This window comes from Microplitis mediator, chromosome 2, assembly GCF_029852145.1.
Source record: "Microplitis mediator isolate UGA2020A chromosome 2, iyMicMedi2.1, whole genome shotgun sequence".
Lineage (NCBI taxonomy): Eukaryota > Metazoa > Arthropoda > Insecta > Hymenoptera > Braconidae > Microplitis > Microplitis mediator.
In genome coordinates this window covers 13,582,124-13,604,540 of record NC_079970.1, presented here as the reverse complement: position 1 = coordinate 13,604,540, position 22,417 = coordinate 13,582,124, and the positions used below count along the sequence as shown (strand labels likewise).

The window sequence follows — 22,417 nt, the reverse complement described above, 5'->3', positions numbered from 1 at the left end:
GGGTGAGCCAAAAAAACGAACCTATCGAATTTATGCCTTGAAAAGGACCTATGTATCGAGAAAAAATTCTCCCATTAAGAAACATTTAGCTCAATTGTAAAAGGTGTCGGTAGCCATTTGAAATTTCCCATTTAAATAACATGCAAAAAAATTTTTTTCGATTAAAAATATTATAACTTTTGAACCGTGGGAGTGAAAAATTCGGTTCTAAAATATTCTTGTATAGCATTAAATTTCTTTAAAAAAAATCCTGGGAATCGAATTTGTAAACTTGATATTTCGTATACTAACAGGCCATCAAAGTCTAGAGTAAACAGAATCATACAAATTTAAGGTTTTATTATTAAAAATATCAATACTACGAGAAAATTTGTTCTACATGTAGTGCAATGAAATCACCAACAATATCCGCGTTGTAAAAAATAATATTTTGTTATCGATCACAATAAAAGAAAAGTATTTGGAAAATCCAAATAAAGCCTTAAATTTGTATGATTCTGTTTACTCTAGACTTTGATAGCCTGTTAGTATACGAAATCTCAAGTTTACAAATTCGACTCCCAAGACTTTCTTTCAAGAAATTTAACGCCCTACAAGAATATTCTGGAGCCGAATTTTCGTCTCCCACGGTTCAAAAGCTATAATATTTTTAATCAAAAAAAATTTTTTTGCATGTTATTTAAATGAGAAATTTCAAATGGCTACCGACACCTTTTAAAATTGAGCTAAGTATTTTGCCCAATGGGAGAATTTTTTTCTCGATATATAGGTCCTTTTTAAGACGTAAATTCGATAGGTTGGTTTTTTTGGTTCACCCTAATGTACATGTACAAATAATTTAGTTTTAACATAATTATTTTAATAAATAGAAATAGTTCATCTACACAGTAAACAATATTGTGTATCTGTGTTAAAAATGGTCCGTGTTAAAATTTTTGTGTTGATTATTTTGTGTCAAATCAACACAATTCTTTGTGTTACTTTAAAATTTTTAATCGATTTACTCTTCAACACTTTAAAAGTGTTACTCACACGGATAGAATTTTATGCTAAAAGTTACCATCACACTCGCGCACACATGTACACACACATGCGCACGCTTACCCACACACATGCACACACGCGTGCGCACACATGTACACACGCATACATGCGCACACTTATCCACACACATACACACCCTTATCTGCACACTTACCCGCACACTGCGTCCACTTACCCGCACACATACACACACTTACCGCACACATGTGCACACTTACCCGCATACATACACACCCTTATCCGCACACGCGCGCACACTTACCCGCATACGTGCGTCCACTTACCCGCGCATTTGCGCACACAAGTACACACCCGCGCACACTTACCCGCACACATGTACACGGGTGCGCACACTCGCCCGCACACACATTCTTAGTTAAGAATTTTTACAACTTTGAATGGAAATAGTTAATAGTATAATAATCGATATTATCAACATTTATTAAGTGTTACTTTAAAATCAACACAAAAAGGGTTGAAATTTTAACACAAATTTTGTGTTGAAATTCAACACAAATAGTCTGTGTTGAAAAATAACACAAATATTGTGTGGACCGTTTCTAACACATAGATTGTGTTGATTTTAACACAATATTTTTTACTGTGTATAATTACATGATGGCTCAGTTAATAATACATGGGTGAAGTGATTGGATGTCATTAGCACTTATTTAACATTTAGATACTCTCAACATTTATAAATGTTGAAGGCTAAGGTAAAAGATCTGGTACCCGATCACTCAATGTATTTTAATAATATACTAAATATAGATATTATCTATATTTAGAAAAGATTAGTAATTATATTTAGATACACAAATACATGAATGACACAAACACACACACACACACACACACACACACACACACACACACACACACACACACACACACACAAACACACACAACACACACATATCTCTTGCAGGAAGTTAAAAATTATGAGAAATTCATAATTCAAAAAAAAAATAATAATAAATTTAATTTTCGTCTAGAACTTAAAATAATTTACTTATATAATTTACATTATCAAAAATGATTTTGATGTTAAGAAAATCAATTGTGAAGATAATATGGAAGAAAAATATCGAAAAAATCAAATTTTTGAAAAAAAATTTTTCAACTTCCCGCTAAGAAAATTGTTAATTTTCAAAAATTCGGGAAGTTATTGGTTTCACCCCGATTTTCGAAAATCGAGTTTTCATCAGATGTTGACGTTTTGAGGTCCTAGAAAGCTATTCTGACTATTTACTATGAGGTGTGTGTGTGTGTGTGTGTGTGTGTGTGTGTGTGTGTGTGTGTGTGTGTATGTATGTAAACTCTTAATATCTTTTTAATGAATTGATCGATTGAGATGGGTGAGGTGGCAATCGAAAGAGTTTGTTGGCCGTCAACTTTTCTGAAAATTTCAAATCGATCGATCAAATGGACTCTAAGATACAGAAGAAATACAAAAAAAAAAATTTTTTTAGTTTTTTTCAAATTTTTCAGAAGGAACACATTCGATCAATTCCAAAATTTAAACAGCTATATAACTTAATGAAACGCGTTGATTCCCGCCTCAACCATCGAAGTCGGTTCATTCGTTCGCGAGATATCGTGGGAGGAAGAAATTTTAAGAATCAGTTTTTCACAAATATCTTTGAAACGACTAAATCAAACGTTTTCAAAATTTGATCAGCTTCAGAACTCAATAAAATACGTCGATTGCCGCCCCAACCATCAAAATCAGTTAATTCGTTCGCGACATATTGTGGAAGAAAGAAATGCTAAAAAACGGTTTTTTTCGAAAACAATGGCATACAAACGTGAAAATTTATCACGACAAAGTATTCGAGCTCAGGGAGCTCGTAAACAGCCGCAAGTTTTGGGGCTGGCCTGCAGGGTCAACCGATACACAGATTTTTTTTTTAATTATATCCAATAATTAATGTTTTTGATTGCAGAAATAATGTTTGTCGCTAAAAGAAACCTTTCGAAATTGAAGAAATGATTGAAAACCGAAGAAACGCTCATTATGCTATTTTTGGTGAAAACGATAAATTTAAAGCTTCGGGGCACTAAGAAAAAAATCGCAATGCTTTGAAATTTTTAGGGTTTTTTTGGGACACTTTAAGGAGAAAAAATTACCGATGGTGTCCCTCGTTCATCCGTTATACCTAAAGTTTTACCAAGATTTCCAAATATCCTTAAATATGCGAATTTTGTCGTTTTTTAAAATCAACACTGCCGCATCGAAAAAATTTCTTCATTAAAAGCACTATTTGTATCTTATAGATAATGTCTTGCTGTTTTCAAAGCCTTACTTTCATTCCCTGTGCGACAAATTTGTCCAGAGTTATTGATTGACAAAGCCAAAATGGACTTTTTTGCTTTGACCAATGATAACTCTGCGCCAAATCGTTGTAGAGACTTTTTGAGGGTGACAAATTGAAGGACATTAAATTATCTAAAAGAGATTTAAGGTTAGAACATCAAAAAAAAATCTGGGCGTCGGTTGACCCTGCGGGCCAGCCCCTAAACTTCCCGCTGTTTTCGAGCTCAAGGAGCTTGAAAACATCACTGTGAATATATTTTCGAGCTCTTCGAGCTCGAAAATGCTATTGCATGCAATCATTTTTTTATGAGCTTTTCAAGCTCTAACAAGTTACGTTTTATGCTAGAGTTTAAAAAGTTAAGAATCAAAAATCATTAATGAAGAAGCGGTTTTTAAATTTTTATTATCGATTATGTTCTCTGAACTAAATGTGTTGAGGCAGAAATCAATGTCAGTGATCAAAATCAAGATTTGAATAAGTTTTGACTTAGGTCAGAGCAATAATACATGGAATATCAAAGAAAAACATTAACGACTGGGTTTTTTCAATTTTTTGCTGACAATATGTTTAAAACTAAGGAACAAGTTATATGACATTATCTGATGATCGAAAGAGACTATAAAGAGAAGGAGTTGGTATGATTTCAGACACATTTTAGCACATTATATTTTGATTTATCCGGAAAAAATAACATAAAATGTTATTATTTTAACTTTTCAGCGCCGATATCTTTTGAACTAATCAACCGATTTTGACGTTTGAGGTGGCAATCGGCGCGTTTTATTGAATTCTAGAGCTGATTAAATTTTAAAATTGATCGGATAAGTCACTTCAAAGATAATAGAAAAAAACCGTTTTTTACCATTTCTTTCGCCAACGATATCTCTCGAACTAATTAACCGATTGAGATGGTTGAGGTGGCGTTCGACGCGGCTTATAGTGTTCCAGAGCTTAGTAGATTTTAAAGTCGATCGTTCAAGTCGTTTCTGAGAAATCACTAAAAAACTAAAAAAAAAATTTTTTTTTTTTCGTAATTCGCCAATATTTTCGAGTCTGCTTGATCAAATGATCTGAAATTTTCAGGAAAGTTTAGGGCCAACAAGCTCTTTCGATTGCTACCTCAACCATCCAAATCGATTCATTAGTTAAAAAGTTACAAAGAGTTTACACACACACACACACACACACACACACACACACACACACACACACACACACACACACACACACACACACACACACACACACACATACACTCGGACATCATTCTGAAAATAGTCAGAATAGCTTCCTAGGACCTCAAAACGTCGACATCTGATGAAAACTCGACTTTCGAAAATCGGGGTGAAAACAATAACTTCCCAATTTTTCGAAAATCGTCGATTTTCTTAGCGGGAAATTAAAAATTTATTGAAGCCTATAGATCTTTTTTAAGACAAGCAAAATTTTAGAAATTTTTTTTTTGCGGTGATTTTCTTAGGATTACTCCGGAACCGTGCATGATAAAATTTTTTGAAACCCAGATCTGGAAAGTAGACACTTTAAGCTACAATTTGCTTTCTTTCTTTTTACTGTACGAACATTTTCCTCTGAGTTACAGTATGTTGAAAATCGCTTAAAAATTTGGAATTTTATTTATATCCGTTAATTTCTGCGACTAGTTAGTCGAGTAGAATTGAATGTTACCGATTTGAATGATCATACAGTCGGCCACACGTTATAAGCCTAAAATGTATAAGGATCTATCGTCTTCCCCTTGATTAGTATAGTTACTGAGTCCAAAACAACTTGTTTCATTTAACCCCTTTTTGGGCGAAAGAGGTCAAGCGCCCTTTATTGGGCACCAGATCACCAAGCACCATCCTCTCCGTAGGGTTCGCTACTAGTACTCCAACTGTTAGCAGCCTAAAAGCTGTAGTTGCAGGAAGCCAAAAGGTGTCTTTACGAACTAATTAAAGAGTGTTTCCACGCCACCATGATTTGTTTTAGAAAATCACGGGGAATAAAAGCTCGCAGATTAGATTATCACTTAGTGATGAATGAGATTATTTTTGTGATGGCATGTCTGAAATCTTAGCAATTATAAATGGAGGAAACCCTTTTTAGGGTGTAGAGGAGAAGTTGTGTCTCACCAATGATCTACGCAACCTGGATCACCAGTTCAGGGAACTGGTACCACGGGCGGCCTTTCCAAACCCACTTTGACCAGAATCTCCTTATTTCCTGAGACGGTAATAGTGTTTGGCTCAAGAGAGGTACTGACTCATGGTGGCTGCTGGTGAGGCACCTACACGCAATATTTTGCTATCATTACATTATGGTGCAGGATAGGGGTATTACGAAGCACGTGTACGCCTAAAAAGGCAAGGAAACGGCTTCCCGTAAAACGGTGATAGTTCGATCCCGTTACATTAATTAAATTAATCAACCCCTTTTTTGGTTTTGTACTAAACATACCCATATAAACCTCCGTAAAAATTGCCAAAGTTATAAACTAAGAATAGGAAAAAATAGACAAATTAATGAGGAAAATTTATTATCTATATTTCGCAAAGATTTTAGCACTATAAGTACTAGAAAAATCGAGATAACGGCGTGTGACAAAACGTAAATATATATTTAAAGTTTAAAATCATATAAAATTAAACAGGCTTATATTGGGTAGTCAAAGATAAAATTAAACACACGGCAGTGGGACAACTGAATTTCTAAGAAAAATTTCCCCTCCGTCCCTAAAAAGGCTTACAGCGGGTATTCGATTGAATATTGATATACGCACGTATGTGTTGTGACGTTATTTTTCGTATGGAGGTCAAATCAAAGTGAACGTCACAAGCACCAACGAATTTTATTGTATTTACGAGCATGGTAACTCAAGACTTATAATTTAGCTTACAGTAATTCACGATTTTGATACAAACTTTTGATTAAGTTATAGTTTAAGAATCAAATATGGAGTAACGTTTGGCTACAGTTATGGATTTTTGATAAGAAAAATAAGAATTAGAATCAGAATTAAATTAACGGGAAATTATCATGAGATATGGTTTGAGATTAAAGTTTGGGAAATGATTAAGTTTGAGTTTTGGATTTAAAGTTTTGGTATTTTGAGTATGTGGACGAGTCAGTGTTACCGTGGAGCGGGACTTAAATTAGTCACCCGGTATCATCTGATGATAGAACCTAGTTCTATCCCTCTGAGACTTCTTGGTTGATTGCAGAGGTCTAGCTGAGATGCTAGCGCTCCAGCGTATAAGGAATTTGACGGATGCAGAATGGGATCAGTTTGGAGTTTTGGTTTGGCAGGCCTCTACAGTAATTTTGTGACCGTTGCTGTTGTGGAAGCCATTTGGTCATTTTTAAATTATTAGTCTGACAGGCCTCAGAGGACAAGTCATGACCACTTGTACCGCTGAGGAAGTCATAGGTCACTTAGTTTATGTTTTATGATCCCAGCTGAAGTCTGTTCCAGGAGAGCAACTGCCAAGGATATCCATACTCAGAATGGGTTTATTGAGTACGTTTAGTGAGGACTTGAGCCTCTAGTTACCGATATAGTAAAGACTGAGTTGGATTTAGGAATTTAGAATATAGAGGTCAGTTATTGATAACGATAGGATTGAGTTTGGGGTTTTAGAATTGGGAATTGAGAGAGAGAGGTCGAAGGGAGACCTTCGAGAAGTACGGACGTGAGCATTCGACTCTAGTCGCTTGAAGCGAGTAGACGGGTGCAGTAATGGCGCTACAGTTCAAGGCATTGCGGAAAGCTACAGATTAAGATTATAGCTACAGAAGTATTATTTAAAACAGTGTAAGGCGTTACTTGATATTGATTCATCAGCCATCAGGTATGAAATAATTATTATAAATAATTAATCGAGTTCGAGTCAAAAGTTTTGAGGTATTATGCTAGTGTTTTTAATTAAAGAAAAGATTTACGATCTGAGAAGATTATGAAAATACTGTTACATTTTTAGAGTCATGTTCACGTTTTATTGTTAATATTATTTTATAAAAGAATTATAAGAAACATGTTTGATTGTTGAACCAATTATTGTCTAATTAACATCGAAATGAGACCCATGTACGTTAGTTTTACGATTTTGCTAAAGAAAACGTTCTACAGTATCGAATCCATAATAATTGTTCTAGTTTACCGAATATTATTTGATTATCGTTTAGTTCTAGTTAATTAAGTAATTTATTTATAAAATATCGATACGTATCATTTAGATGTCAATTTACTTTCTGTTAAGATTAATTTTATTATAGTCAGCATTCGTTATAGAGAGAAATATTATTTGTATTAAGCTACCGTATTTTGTTTATTGTTAAATAGAGTTTTGAGATTATTGTTGTTAAATAAAAGTTGCAAATTCGATATTAATCTACATGACTTTGGAATGATGTAACCCGGACCAGTCCCTCTCTCCATAAACCTACACACTGAGCGACACCATGGCATACCGTAACTCTGTTTTTAGTTTTCCAGTCTCCGTTATGTTTTTGCTTATAAGTTCTGAGCATTTTGTTAAGTTTTAGATTTAATTTTACTTATGCGTGGTTTCGGTGATAATTCCACGGATCAAAAATTATCGAGTTTTATCAATGCGTGTTTTTGAGATAAATCCACAGATTAAAAATTATCTAATTTTCATGATTTACTGGTTTGGTGGTTCCAGTGATTAAAAATTACCTGGCGCCCTATTGTGAGGTTTGCATGTTTAGGTTTCCACTATATTTAAATGGTGTATTACCGTACGATGGACGGTATGGCTCAAAAAGTTATAGATCAAATTGAACGGAAAATAGTATAGTGCCGGATAGCTCAACTGGTAGAGCACTCGGCGCGATACCGAATTGGTCTGGGTTCGATTCCTAGTTCGGGTTATCTATATTTTTCTCAATTTATCTATAAATTGTCTTATTGAGAAGGTTTGCATGTTTAGGTTTCCACTATATTTAAATGGTATTGAGACTGGAGGCTAAGGGCAGAAAACGAAGCTGTAACGCAGAAATTAGCGTCTAGTTTTTGTGTTATAGTGTATATCCAATATAAGCACCTTATTGTCATCACAATATCACGGCACCAATTCTTACCGGATCACAATAAATTGATCGTGTTTGAAGGTGAGCAAAATCAGTTGATTATTTAGAAAATTTTTTTTATTATAATTTTTTTTTTCTGTATCAAAATGGAAAATATTTCCCAATGGTATGAAAAAATATATAAGTGTTACCTTTAAGTGTCTTTTGAATCATTAATAACCCTTCTAATTACTTTAGGCTACTGATTCCTTATGTTTATCTTTTGCAAAGATATATTTTTGGTAAAAACAAATTTTAGACATATTTATTTGTACTAAAAAAAAAATATAAGTTTGTTAAAACGCAAGATTTTAAGAAGAAAATGAGTATTTATTTTTTTTTATTGTTCCACCACTTCAAAAAATTCAAAAAAACTCCTGAGTATAAAGTAGTATAAAAGACATTTTCTGACGAATTTTGGTGAGTGACATATTTCAAAAAAGCTAAAAAAAAAAAGATTATAATTTTCTTTTCTCCGTTAAAAATCGGGTTTCCGTTTGAGATTCTTGATTATATGATTTTTTCATGTTTTGGGCTCATAAAAATTAGGAAAAAAATCATCATTGATTAATTCCGAACTTTACTATAAAAATAAAAATAATTTCGAAAGAACAGGTTATTTTGAAATTCGCGAATACCGTTTGAGTTAAAGAGCTAAAAATTGAGGTGAATTATTTTCATTCGACACCAAATTCGAACCCCTAAGTATGAGTCAAAAGAGCCATGGGGGCAGAATTCCCATATTAATCTGACTATGCCCTTTATAGTCCAAGAGCCCGTGAGTGCCAGACCTTCGGATTTTTATAAAAGCTGAAAATTTTTCTATGTGTGTCCCTAGTACAGGTAAGAATGATCCCCACCCATGAAGCTGAGGTAGCGGTGGCTTTGGCAGGTAACAGGTAACAAAGGTGTATAAAATTCCATCTCAAATTTATCATAAAATAAAACTGAATTTTTTTATATTTGATTCATAATAATGTCAAAACTCGCGTTGCTCATTGCCAAACAGTTAGTATGGTTGCAACCCTCTGCCGGACACCCTTAAACTATTATAATTTATAATTATACTTACGTTATATTATAAAACCTAAATTTTATATATAATTTTTTGGGGGACTATTAATCTATGTTTACATAATAGCCGGACAGTTTCGACGGTTCTATCATCTTGCCAGACGCATTCAAAGTGAGCAGTAGTTCGGAGAGCAAGGAGCGTATACAGTAACTAGTGCGAGTGAGACAGAGCGCTTGGTCTATTACGGCCCTTCACTGCGCATCCACTGTTATTAAGTTCAAATTGTGCAGTTTATTTTTTTTTTTAATCAAGAAATTTCATTAAATAAATTTTTACAGTTTGAATATCAAATATTTAAAACAATACTCAGTAAAATTGTTCTAATACAACTTCAATCATATCGAAACTGTAATAATTTTATTTACACTAATGCAAAAAATTAAAGGAGCAGAAAAATTTGGTGAAAAATGATCGTATCGAGATTTAAAAAAAAACATTTTACAGCTTGAAATCTCTAGTTTTGGTGCATTTTTTTCAAAATTTTTTAAAAGCTCCGGTTATTGCGCAAACATGAGAAATACCGCGAGACAAAAAATTAAAAAAATTTTTTTTTTTTCCGAAGAGCCCACGGACCGCAAAAAAATTTTTTCAACTAAACGAATGCATAGATCGTTTAGCAAATTTATTCAGCTTCAATTTGGTTTTTTTCTTAACCTCGTAGGACGATTTGTCGCAGAGATATCAGCCTTCAAACAGAAAATGATCCTTTTGGCTTTGATCATCGATATTTCAAATACCAATGATCGCACAGAAAGTTAAAGGGCGGCGTTGAAAACTGGAATAAATTCTCTACAAGACCCTGTCATCATTTTTTGAAAAAAAAAAATTTTTTTTATTTTTAACATCCATTAGAAGTAAGCACAAAAAAATGACTTTTTTTGGTTTTTTAGTAAATCAACCGCTACTCTGCAAATATCGATAAAAAAAATGATGTTGCCAGGGACTTTTTTAGCTTAATGTACCCCTAAGACCCCTGTAAATTTTGAAATTGATCCATCGAACCGATTTTTAGGAATCATCGATCAAATTTTTGCTAAACAATTCAAAAAGCAAGTTTTGTTCCTTTAATTGTGTAATCATAACCAAAATGAAAAAAATTTTTTTTTTCGACTTTCCTCAAATTTTTGCGTTGGTGACTCAGCAAATGCAAGGAAATGACAAAAAAAATAAAAAATTTCCAAAAAATGTCAAAAAAAATCGAAGAAAAAAAAATTGAAACTTTTTTTTTATAACTGCTGCCTTTAAAGTTCAATATTCGAGCGTCGTGTGGCGCGAGTAAAATAGGTCTTTCTCTCGATAGCTCGACGAAAGTATAGAACGATGTCGAAAAATCAGCTGTTGGATCAGCAACCGTCGTTCACTCGAGTTAGAAAAAGATAGTGATACTTTTTTCTCCATATACTCCTACTGTCGCATTTATCCTGAAATTCGCACATGCGCAAATAGAAAGACGACAATTGGAAACCTGCATAGTGATCATATGTTTCTTATTCTTATTGAATATCATAACTTGTGTGTTTGTATTGTAAAAATAATATTATTATCATATTATTAATCGTTCAAGTCATTTTTTTGTGCTTACTTCTAATGGATGTTAAAAATAAAAAAAATTTTTTTTTTTCAAAAAATGATGACAGGGTCTTGTAGAGAATTTATTACAGTTTTCAACGCCGCCCTTTAACTTTCTGTGCGATCATTGGTATTTGAAATATCGATGATCAAAGCCAAAAGGATCATTTTCTGTTTGAAGGCTGATATCTCTGCGACAAATCGTCCTACGAGGTTAAGAAAAAAACCAAATTGAAGCTGAATAAATTTGCTAAACGATCTATGCATTCGTTTAGTTGAAAAAATTTTTTTGCGGTCCGTGGGCTCTTCGGAAAAAAAAAAAAAATTTTTTTAATTTTTTGTCTCGCGGTATTTCTCATGTTTGCGCAATAACCGGAGCTTTTAAAAAATTTTGAAAAAAATGCACCAAAACTAGAGATTTCAAGCTGTAAAATGTTTTTTTTTAAATCTCGATACGATCATTTTTCACCAAATTTTTCTGCTCCTTTAATTTTTTGCATTAGTGTAAATAAAATTATTACAGTTTCGATATGATTGAAGTTGTATTAGAACAATTTTACTGAGTATTGTTTTAAATATTTGATATTCAAACTGTAAAAATTTATTTAATGAAATTTCTTGATTAAAAAAAAAAATAAACTGCACAATTTGAACTTAATAACAGTGGATGCGCAGTGAAGGGCCGTAATAGACCAAGCGCTCTGTCTCACTCGCACTAGTTACTGTATACGCTCCTTGCTCTCCGAACTACTGCTCACTTTGAATGCGTCTGGCAAGATGATAGAACCGTCGAAACTGTCCGGCTATTATGTAAACATAGATTAATAGTCCCCCAAAAAATTATATATAAAATTTAGGTTTTATAATATAACGTAAGTATAATTATAAATTATAATAGTTTAAGGGTGTCCGGCAGAGGGTTGCAACCATACTAACTGTCTGGCAATGAGCAACGCGAGTTTTGACATTATTATGAATCAAATATAAAAAAATTCAGTTTTATTTTATGATAAATTTGAGATGGAATTTTATACACCTTTGTGACCTGTTACCTGCCAAAGCCACCGCTGCCTCAGCTTCATGGGTGGGGATCATTCTTACCTGTACTAGGGACACACATAGAAAAATTTTCAGCTTTTATAAAAATCCGAAGGTCTGGCACTCACGGGCTCTTGCTCTATTAGAGGACAAACTTGAACTCCAGTTTTACAATTGTCCGAAAAAAATTTCTTAAACTACAAAAACTTGATAATTCTGATAATTTGTTTGAAAATAGTATTTAATTAATGTTTTTTTATATTTCTTTTAATAAATCAGTGGATTTCACAAAATATAATTTATATTAAGAAATCCAATCTCCAATCTGATGATCGAATGGCAGTTTTGGAAATTCAATTCGGTTTCAAATAAGTCTGATTATAAAACGATCGCATATTAATATCGAACAATCATTTAAAATGTTACCGATAATAACATTTAACTCGATAAGTTATAATTAATATTCTTATGCAGTATAGTAGTTCAAATATATCGAACGAAGTCTTCGAATACATAACTATAGAATACACAGTGGAATTCTGAGCAAATATTTGATATTATTTGAGAATGATAAAAAGCTAGCGTAAAATCTTAACCTAATGAATCTGATTGGCGGTAAATTACCGTATTATAGTACCTCGGCAGATCCGAATTACGGTCATTACCGTTATTTGCCATAATTGAAGGTATTCTACGGTAAAATACGGTATTCCACAGCAAAAGTACGGTATTATTACCAAAAGTTTGCAGTAAGAGAACGGTAATTTACTGTAAAATTGCGGCAAGCCTGCCGTGTTTTATCGTAAAGTGAAGTATAGCACTAAAAAACTGCAAAAATAAGAAAATACGTTGCTTACAGTGAAAAATGCCGCAAATTGCGGTAAGTTTACCGCGAAATTACCGTATTTTATAGTAAATTACGGCAAAATGCGGTAGGTTACCGTAATTCAGATCCAGCAGGGTTGTGCACTATGAAAAATGGTAGTGTACAGTAAAAAAAATCCGTACCATATCGCAAATCAGATTCGCCAGAGTAGCACCATAAAATAAGCACTAAAAAATCTTGATAATAATAATAATAATAAAATTCCAATCACTTACGTTTATCGCAATAATCTCTTTTAGCAAGAATGTTAGGATCGTAGACTTCACGTTTGCCAATAATTTTATAATATGTTAAATTTCCATTTTTTCGTAGTGGCGGAAGCCAAGACATAACTAATTCACTGCTAGAATTACTCCAAACTGAGAAAGCTTTTGGTTGACTTGGTTCACCAGGTAAAGTCGTAAAATATTGTACTTGGCTTTGCGCTCCTGACCTTTCTGTGGCAATCGTATAAGTTTTAACAAAAAATGCATATTGAGTGTATGGTTTTAATTGAGTGAGTAAAGCTGTGATAATAAGATTGGATGAATCGTTTGAAGATTCTGAAGCAACATCATCAACTCTCCAACCATCTCCTCCACATGCATCACGACCGTCATACATTGTGACAGTTCGATTAGGTGCTTCTATAAAATAAACAACGTAACCTAGTAGAGATCTAGGATCGTGATGTTCGAATGCTCTCCACTCTATAAGTGCTGCTTCTGCAGTTTTTTTAATTACTTGTACTTTTAACACGGTAACATTACAGGCAACTTTATCACCATTGCTATTCGGTGCTACTTCTAAATCCGTAAATTGAGATAAATTAGCTACATCACGCAGTTTTTCTATATTGTGGATACAGAGCTTCGGATTAAAATGAAAAAATACTTTGGCAGGTCCGTCTTTAGATTTTATTGTAATGGGTGGATGTGTATCCCAATCCCATAATTCTTGAAGATTCTGATTATCAAGAACTGCTAATGTATATTTATCATTTTCTAATTGAGAACCATTTATTAGTTTTAAATTTTTTAAAAAGTTTAGAGATATTAGAGGAAAACTTCGAACGATCTTTAAATAGCCATCGATTATCTCTATCATGTTTAAATTATCTTCAAGTTCTTTTACCATATTTTTACCACCTTTAATTTGTATTTCCAAACTGCCTTCAATCCGAGTACAACCTCGAAGTTTTTGAGCAGAAGCAATGCTATCAACACTTGCTCCTGAACATACTTTTGAACAAGCACCATCGCATTTTTTACATGACGCTTTACCGTTATTTTCATCATCCATATAACCAGCTGGACATTCTATCACACAGCTATTGTTGAAAGGCTTATATGGATACTCTTTTACGTTACCAAATGCCTCTAAAGGTTTTCTCATTTTTCTACATTTATGTTCATCTATACATCGACGGTTTAAAAACTCATACATATTGTGTGGACACTGTTTCGCGCATTTATTATCAGGTAATATTACATCTCGGCATATTTTACAATCAGAAGCTGTCTGTCCGGTACATCCTCCCAAACATAACGGATTGCAGCATTCACCGGACGGATTGCAAGCACCATTACCGCATTTGCAAACTATAAATTTTCAAAGATTAACATCAAACAAATAATATCACACAATATGGATAAATTAATTAATCTTACTTTTCTGACAATTTTGTCCATTCCAACATAGATTATCGTCTAATTTTGTTAAGCGAAGTGGGCAGTGCTTCTCGCATACAGGACATAAATTCTTGAGTTTGTTATCCTAAAATTTATTAAAATTAACTGTTTAATTCAAATTAGTTTGATTTTATTTTGGAATAGAAAAATTATATAGGTAAAATATTGTTTTATAAAGTTTAATAAAACATTATGCAAAGATAAAACGTAATGATTTCCTAAAATTTTATAAAATCTTCCAAAATTTTACAAAAGCCACCACATTAGAAAAAACCATCTTTTAATACAGTCTAGTCCAAAAATTTGGAATACCTTTCTGACTAATCTGCTATTTTTGTTAGCTAATTTCAGCGACATGGTCACGTTGTAACTGCTGAATATAATAAAATAAATTCTTTTCATTCAAATGATTATTCCTATCGTGACCAGGAAGCGGGTGAAGACCCAATCCTAATAGTTTTATTATCAGTTAGCCTAACTAGTTGACTTAGTGCCAAGAGGCTGAGCTGACTGTGAAAAATAAAAACAATCTCTTAGTGGCCCTTAACATTAAATGCTTGCCAGCGACCATTGCGATCGTGGCTTGGAGGCGTGGGTCATTAAGCACGATCAATGTACTTAAGAGTATTATCAAGTGCAAAGAGTTTGAAAATATATACTATAATGTTTTTAAGCTCAAGGAGTTTAAGAATAGCGGAAAGTTTTGGGGCTGGGTCGCAGAGCCAACCAGTTTCCAGATTTTTTTCTTTTATATTAATGATAACATTTTCATAAATGTTTGCTTGAAATGAATTTGAAGGTAAATAAAAAAAACTAAAAAATTTTTATAGGTATTTTTAAAGCTACATAAATTACAACACGGTCATCAAGGTTATAAATGTCATAATCTGGCGTCACTGTTAGTTAAGAACAATTATTTCAAACGAATCACTTGTCTAGAGAATGGAACTTTGATTAAATTTAAATTGTTATATCAAGGACAATTATTCATCCATGCCTTCAATTATTGACTGCGGACAATTTATGTTTGTTACATTATTTGCATTTTTGTACTTTTATATATTTTACGCCTATGAGCAGTTTCAAAAATGCGTTATATAATTAGCCAAAAGTGTGATCTCATCATAGAGTTGGAAAACAAGCAATAAAAAAATCATTCCATTCTCATGGAACTACTCAATTTGAAGAATTAGAAAGTTAGAATACATTAAAACAATATTCTATCATCATAAGAAAGTAGTTATAACAAAGCCATAATGTAGGGGTACGAAGGAAAAAAATTTGGAAAATGATTGATCTTGCAGGCAAAAACTCTAAAACTTTCCGCGATTTTCGAGCTCGTAGAGCTTAAAAGCATCATCATTTCATGTTTTCAAGCTTTGCTAGCTCGAAAATATCAGTGTTTTTGAAATTACTGAGTGCAAATAAACTTCCTACTCTCTTGCCGGAAAGTGGCAACTTTCTGACCACTGCGCTAAACAAAGTTGCCATTTTCCGACTTCGTCGAGCAGACAAATAGTATACACACCTTGGCCCGTAAAAAAGAAAGCCTTAGATTATATATTTATCAGCCTCGGCTAACAATTGCATGTGTGACTTTATAAAAATTTGCGATTTTCTTAGCGGAAAGTTAAAAAAAATTAAGATACTTTATCTGATAGTTCTCGGGGTAGTCGACAACAACTGAAAAATAGTATATGCCCTGATCGCCAAGCTGACAGCAGACTGGCAACAACTTTCTGCAGTAGTTTGTCGTCAATTTAGCCGCAAAAATTGGCATTTCTATAAGTTGATGGCAACTTTCTGAGGAAGTTGGCGCTAACCTGGAGCCAACACTTACAAAAGCAGAAAGTTGTCGACAACTTGTCGTCAAGTTGGTCGCAACTAATGTATATCAACTTTCTGATCAGAAAGCCTGGCTATCAGTGGGGAGAAAAATTATTTTTCACCACACTTGCACTGAAATTTTACATTGTAACAAGGTACAATAAATTTCTATAATTATTTAATTGATTTTAAATTGATTCTCCGCGGTTGATAATGGTCGTAGCTGCAACCTGGTCGAGTGATGCTCAATGATGCGACGTGTCACCAGATGTCGCGCTAATTGCAGATATCTGAACATCTGACCCGCCCGTCGGCTAAGTAAGTAAGTAGGCACAATTTTTCCGGGGTTGAACGAAGGGACCTGATACAAAGTAATATATATAGTGCATCCTGAAGAAGGATGAGTTGGAGAGTCAGTCCACCGACTGGAAACATGAGACGCTACCAGCTGATCAGGTAATTATCACAATCTTAACCGGCTTCACATGGAACGGAGCGATAATAATTAAATCTTATCATCAGGTCTTTATATTGGCCGATGGAATTTAATAATTATAAAATATACTAATTTGTACTGAATATTCACCGAGTAACGGAATTAATTAATATTGAGAACGAGATTGAATACAAGAGCGAGAACGGAAGAGGAAAGTACAAGTCATCGTTGGATTCATGAATCAACGTGGAAATCTTCTAGTATTATAATCAAGGTAAATTACAATTAATTCAAAGCATTAGTTGGCCTGAATAATTATAATCATCAATTACACCTGATAAAACCAAAATAATTAGCGTCTCGTATCTATGAAGTAAATACTAAAATATTCAGGCAACCGCTAGCCAACATTAGCGTTTCGTGTTGACAATTCGGTAGTATTTAAATTTAATGCTTCCTGGCCGAAAAAAATAATTTTCGTCAGCTCTATAATCAACTGATAAATTATTAAACGCGTGGACATTAATTCAAGGCTTTTTTAACTGAAATAAATTGATTTGTCCTAGTCAATTAAAAATAAATGCGTTTGAAAATTATATTCAGGCCTTATTGATTCAACTGGGCGAATTAACTTCATCAATATAGTCACGGTGGTAAATTATATTCAGGCCTAATTAATTTTTCAATTAGTCGAATTAATTTAGCAGTTAAGTCCATTGATTAGTAGTAAATTACTAATTATATGAGTTGTACAATTTTTGTTGTTGCAAGAACTTATACATAAAGGTAAATAAAATTTATTCAAGGTCCTACTTGGTAGGAATAATTGTAATCACTTGTTACAAATAATAGTCAGTCTCGCGTTAGTTCAGGCTTATTTCAGGACACCTGGCCGTCATATTCGAGTAATATGATAAATTTTGTAGCGTCTCGTTCTAGCAAAGTAATTTCTGTAAAGATAAATAGCGTTGCATTTCAGTGCCGTCATTTCGTATTCGCGACTCAGTATTATTTTACTCAAGGCCCCAAAGCCGGAATAAAGTTATTTTTGTTAGTTATATGCGCGAATTTGCTCAAAAAGGCGAGGTATTAGGTTCCGTTACATTAATTAATTAATTAATTATATAAATGGTGGAAGAGGTAAGGCACCTTTCATTGGGCGCCAAACCAGCAAGCACTTCCCTCTCCGCGGGTTTCGCTACTATTACTTCAACCGTTAGCAGTATTAACTATATAAAGCTCTGCATTATGTAACACGTTGCAATGCTGTGGTTCCAAGAAGCCAACAAATGCCTCTGCGAACGAGTGATGCCTCACCACTCTGTTTTGTTTATAAAATCAGGGGGTACACAAGCTTAAAGATAAGTTTATCACTTCGTGCTGAATGAGAGCAAATTTTGATAATAGCATGTCTGAAATCTGAGTGATTTTAAGTGGAAGAAACCTTTTTAAGGGTATTGAGGTGAAGTTGCTACTCGCCACTAATCTATACCACCTGTAAACCAATATAGGAAATTGGTACCACGAGGGGCCTTTCCAAGCTCACTCCAACCAGAGTCTCTTTATTTCCTGAGATGGTAGTAGTGCTTGGCCCAAGAGAGGTACCGACTCGTGGTGGCTGCTGGTGAGGCACCTACACGTAAGAGGATCTTTGATCTGATCATTGATCCCAGGGTAAGCTAATGTGAGCTTATGCTCATATTTCGCTCTTATAATATTATGGTAGAAAAGAAAGAATATCGCAGCGCGTGTATGCCTGAAATAGGCGAGGAAACGGCCTCCGGTAAAACGGAGGTGGACTTTGGTTCGGTTACATTAATTAACAATATATATATATATATATATATATATATATATATATATATATATATATATATATATATATATATATATATATAAAAATCAATTGCTGTTTGTTAGTCTCGCTAAAACTCGAGAACGGCTGAACCGATTTGGCTAATTTTGGTCTTGAATTATTCGTGGAAGTCCAGGAAAGGTTTGAAAGATGAATAAATATGAAAATGCTTGGAAACAAATGAAAACAACAATTTTTTTTTTTTTTTTGTGTCCCCCGTCGTTCAGAAATCAAATTGAAAGAATAGTTTATTCTGTGTTCGGCTTATCTATATTTTTCTCAATTAATCTATAAATTGTCTTATTGAGAAGGTTTGCATGTTTAGGTTCCACTATATTTAAAAAAAGAGCCATCCGGCCTTACCCGGAATGAAAAGGTAGATTTCTGATTTAGATACAAAAATTTGGTGAACTGCATAAAAAATAAAGTACTGAATTAAAAATACGTTACGGTAGTGTAAACAATTTTATATGTTATTTCTAATAACTTCGAAATGATATGGCATAACCTAAAATTATTTAATAAATAATAAAAAACGATGATTATTATATCAAATAAGATACTTATTTAAAGCTACAACATGAATTTCAAGGAATTGAGGTATGCCATATCATTTCGAAGTTATTAGAGGGGTAAGCTGCAAAAATAAGCTTTTTCTATTTTTGGTAAAATTTTCGAAATCATCAAATTGTTAGACAAGATCTTTAAAAAAACAAGTAATATAGTGAACATTAAAGCTAATCGTGCGAATTGCAGATACTTTTTACAGAATTAAGTTATCATTTTCGGTTCAAAAGTTATTTTAGGATAAAGCCAGAAAATTCATTTTTATGAAAATCAGAAAAAATTTCAAGCACCCACAACTTCCAAACTAATCGACCGATTGGCCTCATCTTCGAACTTGATCAAGGTAATCGTCCAATAAATAAGTGTATAAAATTTCATTAAGATCCGTTAAGAATTGCGGGCGCTATCGTGATGACAAGGCGCGTTATATTGTATATATATTGTTTATTTACAATTTTCTAACTATAATAAATTATTAATAAAATAGATCTCTTTGATAAAGAAATATAATAAACTTAAAAAATCACAAAAACAAAATTTGCGGCACGTTGTCCCGTTGGAATTTAGAGCTCAAACTTTGAGGGAATTTTTTTCTGTCGTAATTAAAACCGTTTGTAAGGTGATCGTAATAAATTCAAAAAATCCTTTTAAGGAACACTTTACTGGATACTAATGCAAAGTTCCTGATTACTGTATGAGTGCAACAAAGATATACCGTTCACCCACTTAGGTGCGAGAATGAAAAAAGTGAGAACTTCTGATAAGGATGCAGACTGATTCGATATGCTATTTGAAAAAAATTTTAGCTAAAAATAAAAAAAATAATTTTTTTCTTTTTTTTCATCATGCTGTATCCCCAAAATTATAGTAGCTGAAAATCTGTAAAAATCCTGAGAAGTAGCCGCTGATATAAGGATAAAGTCTACAGAGTTTCAAATTTTTCAAACAATTACTTTAGCCGAAATAAAAAATTAATTGTTCAATGTCAAAAACCCCGTGTTATTTAAATGGGAAACTTACATTGCTGTGCGGCACGGGTTAAAATTGAGATAGAGATCTGAAACTTTGAGGATATTTTTTTTTATTTATTTCGAACTACATAAGCCTCTGGGAGCATAAAAATTCAAAAACGTCCAAAATAAGGACCACCCTAATACATACATACATACATATATAAACTTTTGAGTGGATGGTATTTTTTGACTTTACTAGGTAAAATAAAATATATGGTGGCAAAATTCTTTAATAATTCGATCATGAGACCCATTGCAATAGGCCGATTTCTAAAAAAATCTACCTAAAAATTGGTGTATTACCGTACGATGGACGGTGTGGCTCAAAAAGTTATAGATCAAATTGAACGGAACATAGAATAGTGCCGGATAGCTCAACTGGTAGAGCACTCGGCGCGATACCGACATAGTCTGGGTTCGATTCCCAGTTCGGGCTATCTATGTTTTTCTCAATTTATCTATAAATTGTCTTATTGAGAAGGTTTGCATTTTTAGGTTTCACTATATTTAAAAATATTAAAATATATCTAAAAACCACTTTTTGAATATAGTGGAAACCTAAACATCCAAACCTTCTCAATAAGACAATTTATAGATAAATTGAGAAAAATATAGATAGATAGCCCGAACTTATCATAACTGCGTGTGTCTGTCAATATCAAATTTAAATCTTATAAATAGCCAGTATTTCAGGAAAACTTTGTTTTGTAAGTAAGCGACATCATGTGTAAATAATCGAAAATAATGATAAACTTAAAGTTTATTATTATTTACGATTATTCATACCGACCATTTTTTAGTAGATTTCATAGAAACTATTGTATTTGTCCTCATAATGGAATTTTCGAAAAATTTTGCTATATCTCAACTCAGCTCGACGAGCTGAGTCAGAAAATACATTTGGTTCAAAAGTTTATATACGTATTTATATATATATATATATATATATATATATATATATATATATATATATATATATATATATATATATATATATATATATAATATAACGCGCCGTTCTCCAACGATAGCGTCCACAATTCTACACCGATCTTAATGAAACTCAGTATACTTATTCTATAGACGATTACCTTGGATGAGTTCGAAGATGAGCCAATTCGGCCAATAAGTTTAGAAGTTATGGTTAATTGAAATATTGTAAAATTTCCAAAAACAATTTGTTTACTCATTTTACTGGATGTAACTTTCCAACGGAAAGAGATAGCTTATTTTTGTTTGTCCTATGAGAAAGCTCGTTCGATTTCCAACAATTTTGACTAAACAGCTCATCGATTTAACCATTCCTTCTAATAGATAAATGGTTTTGAACATTTACAAAATATTGTAAAAACTAATTTTATGCAGGTTTTCAGTTTGATTATAGCTACAATTTAAAACCGATCGGCTTGAAACTTAGTACACGTATTTTGTGGGTGACTACCTTGTTCGAGTTTGAAAATGAGCTCAATCGGTTGATTAGTTTAGAAGTTATAGCATTTCAAAATTTTTAAAATGTCCAAAATTCATATTTTTACTTATTCTTTTTTCAATATCTGTTAAATGTGATAACTTATCGACTTTCTATAAAATTCATCTGAAAGCTCTTTAAATAAGCTTTAATTTCATGCCTATATATGTGCCTAGACCAATGAAATTACTTATTTTATCATTCATTTAATGAAATTTTGCTATTGCATTAGTTCTCCTACTTCTTAGTAAATTCATGGAGCTACTCAAATTAATATTATTGCAGTAGGACACTTATTAAATCCAAACATCTCAATTCAGTGGGTATATACAATTTTGTTTTATCGACAGTGTATAAATGATATGATATATCAATAACTGGATTAACATTAGTTATGATGATAATATTCTCTATATCTACTTGTCGTTTGATATTCTAATAGAATTTTTATTTTAAATATTAGTACTAATTTCAAGTATGAGACTTTGATGTATCACAATCAATTTTTAATCTTAGAATATTTTATTAGTAGATTTTATTGAAAGCAAATTATCGCCTTTGTT

At 32.8% G+C, this 22,417-nt stretch overlaps 1 protein-coding gene across 1 annotated transcript in view; it reads right to left on the bottom strand.

Annotated features, from left to right (window-relative positions):
• Positions 1-22,417, bottom strand: part of LOC130663847 (insulin-like receptor) — a 135,803-nt gene that overhangs the window by 24,466 nt on the left and 88,920 nt on the right. The window contains exons 5-6 of the mRNA XM_057463354.1: positions 14,668-14,773; positions 13,234-14,598 (exon numbers count right to left, since the gene is read on the bottom strand). Coding sequence (XP_057319337.1) covers positions 13,234-14,598; positions 14,668-14,773 — 1,471 coding nt within the window. The remainder of the gene's footprint in view (positions 1-13,233; positions 14,599-14,667; positions 14,774-22,417) is intronic.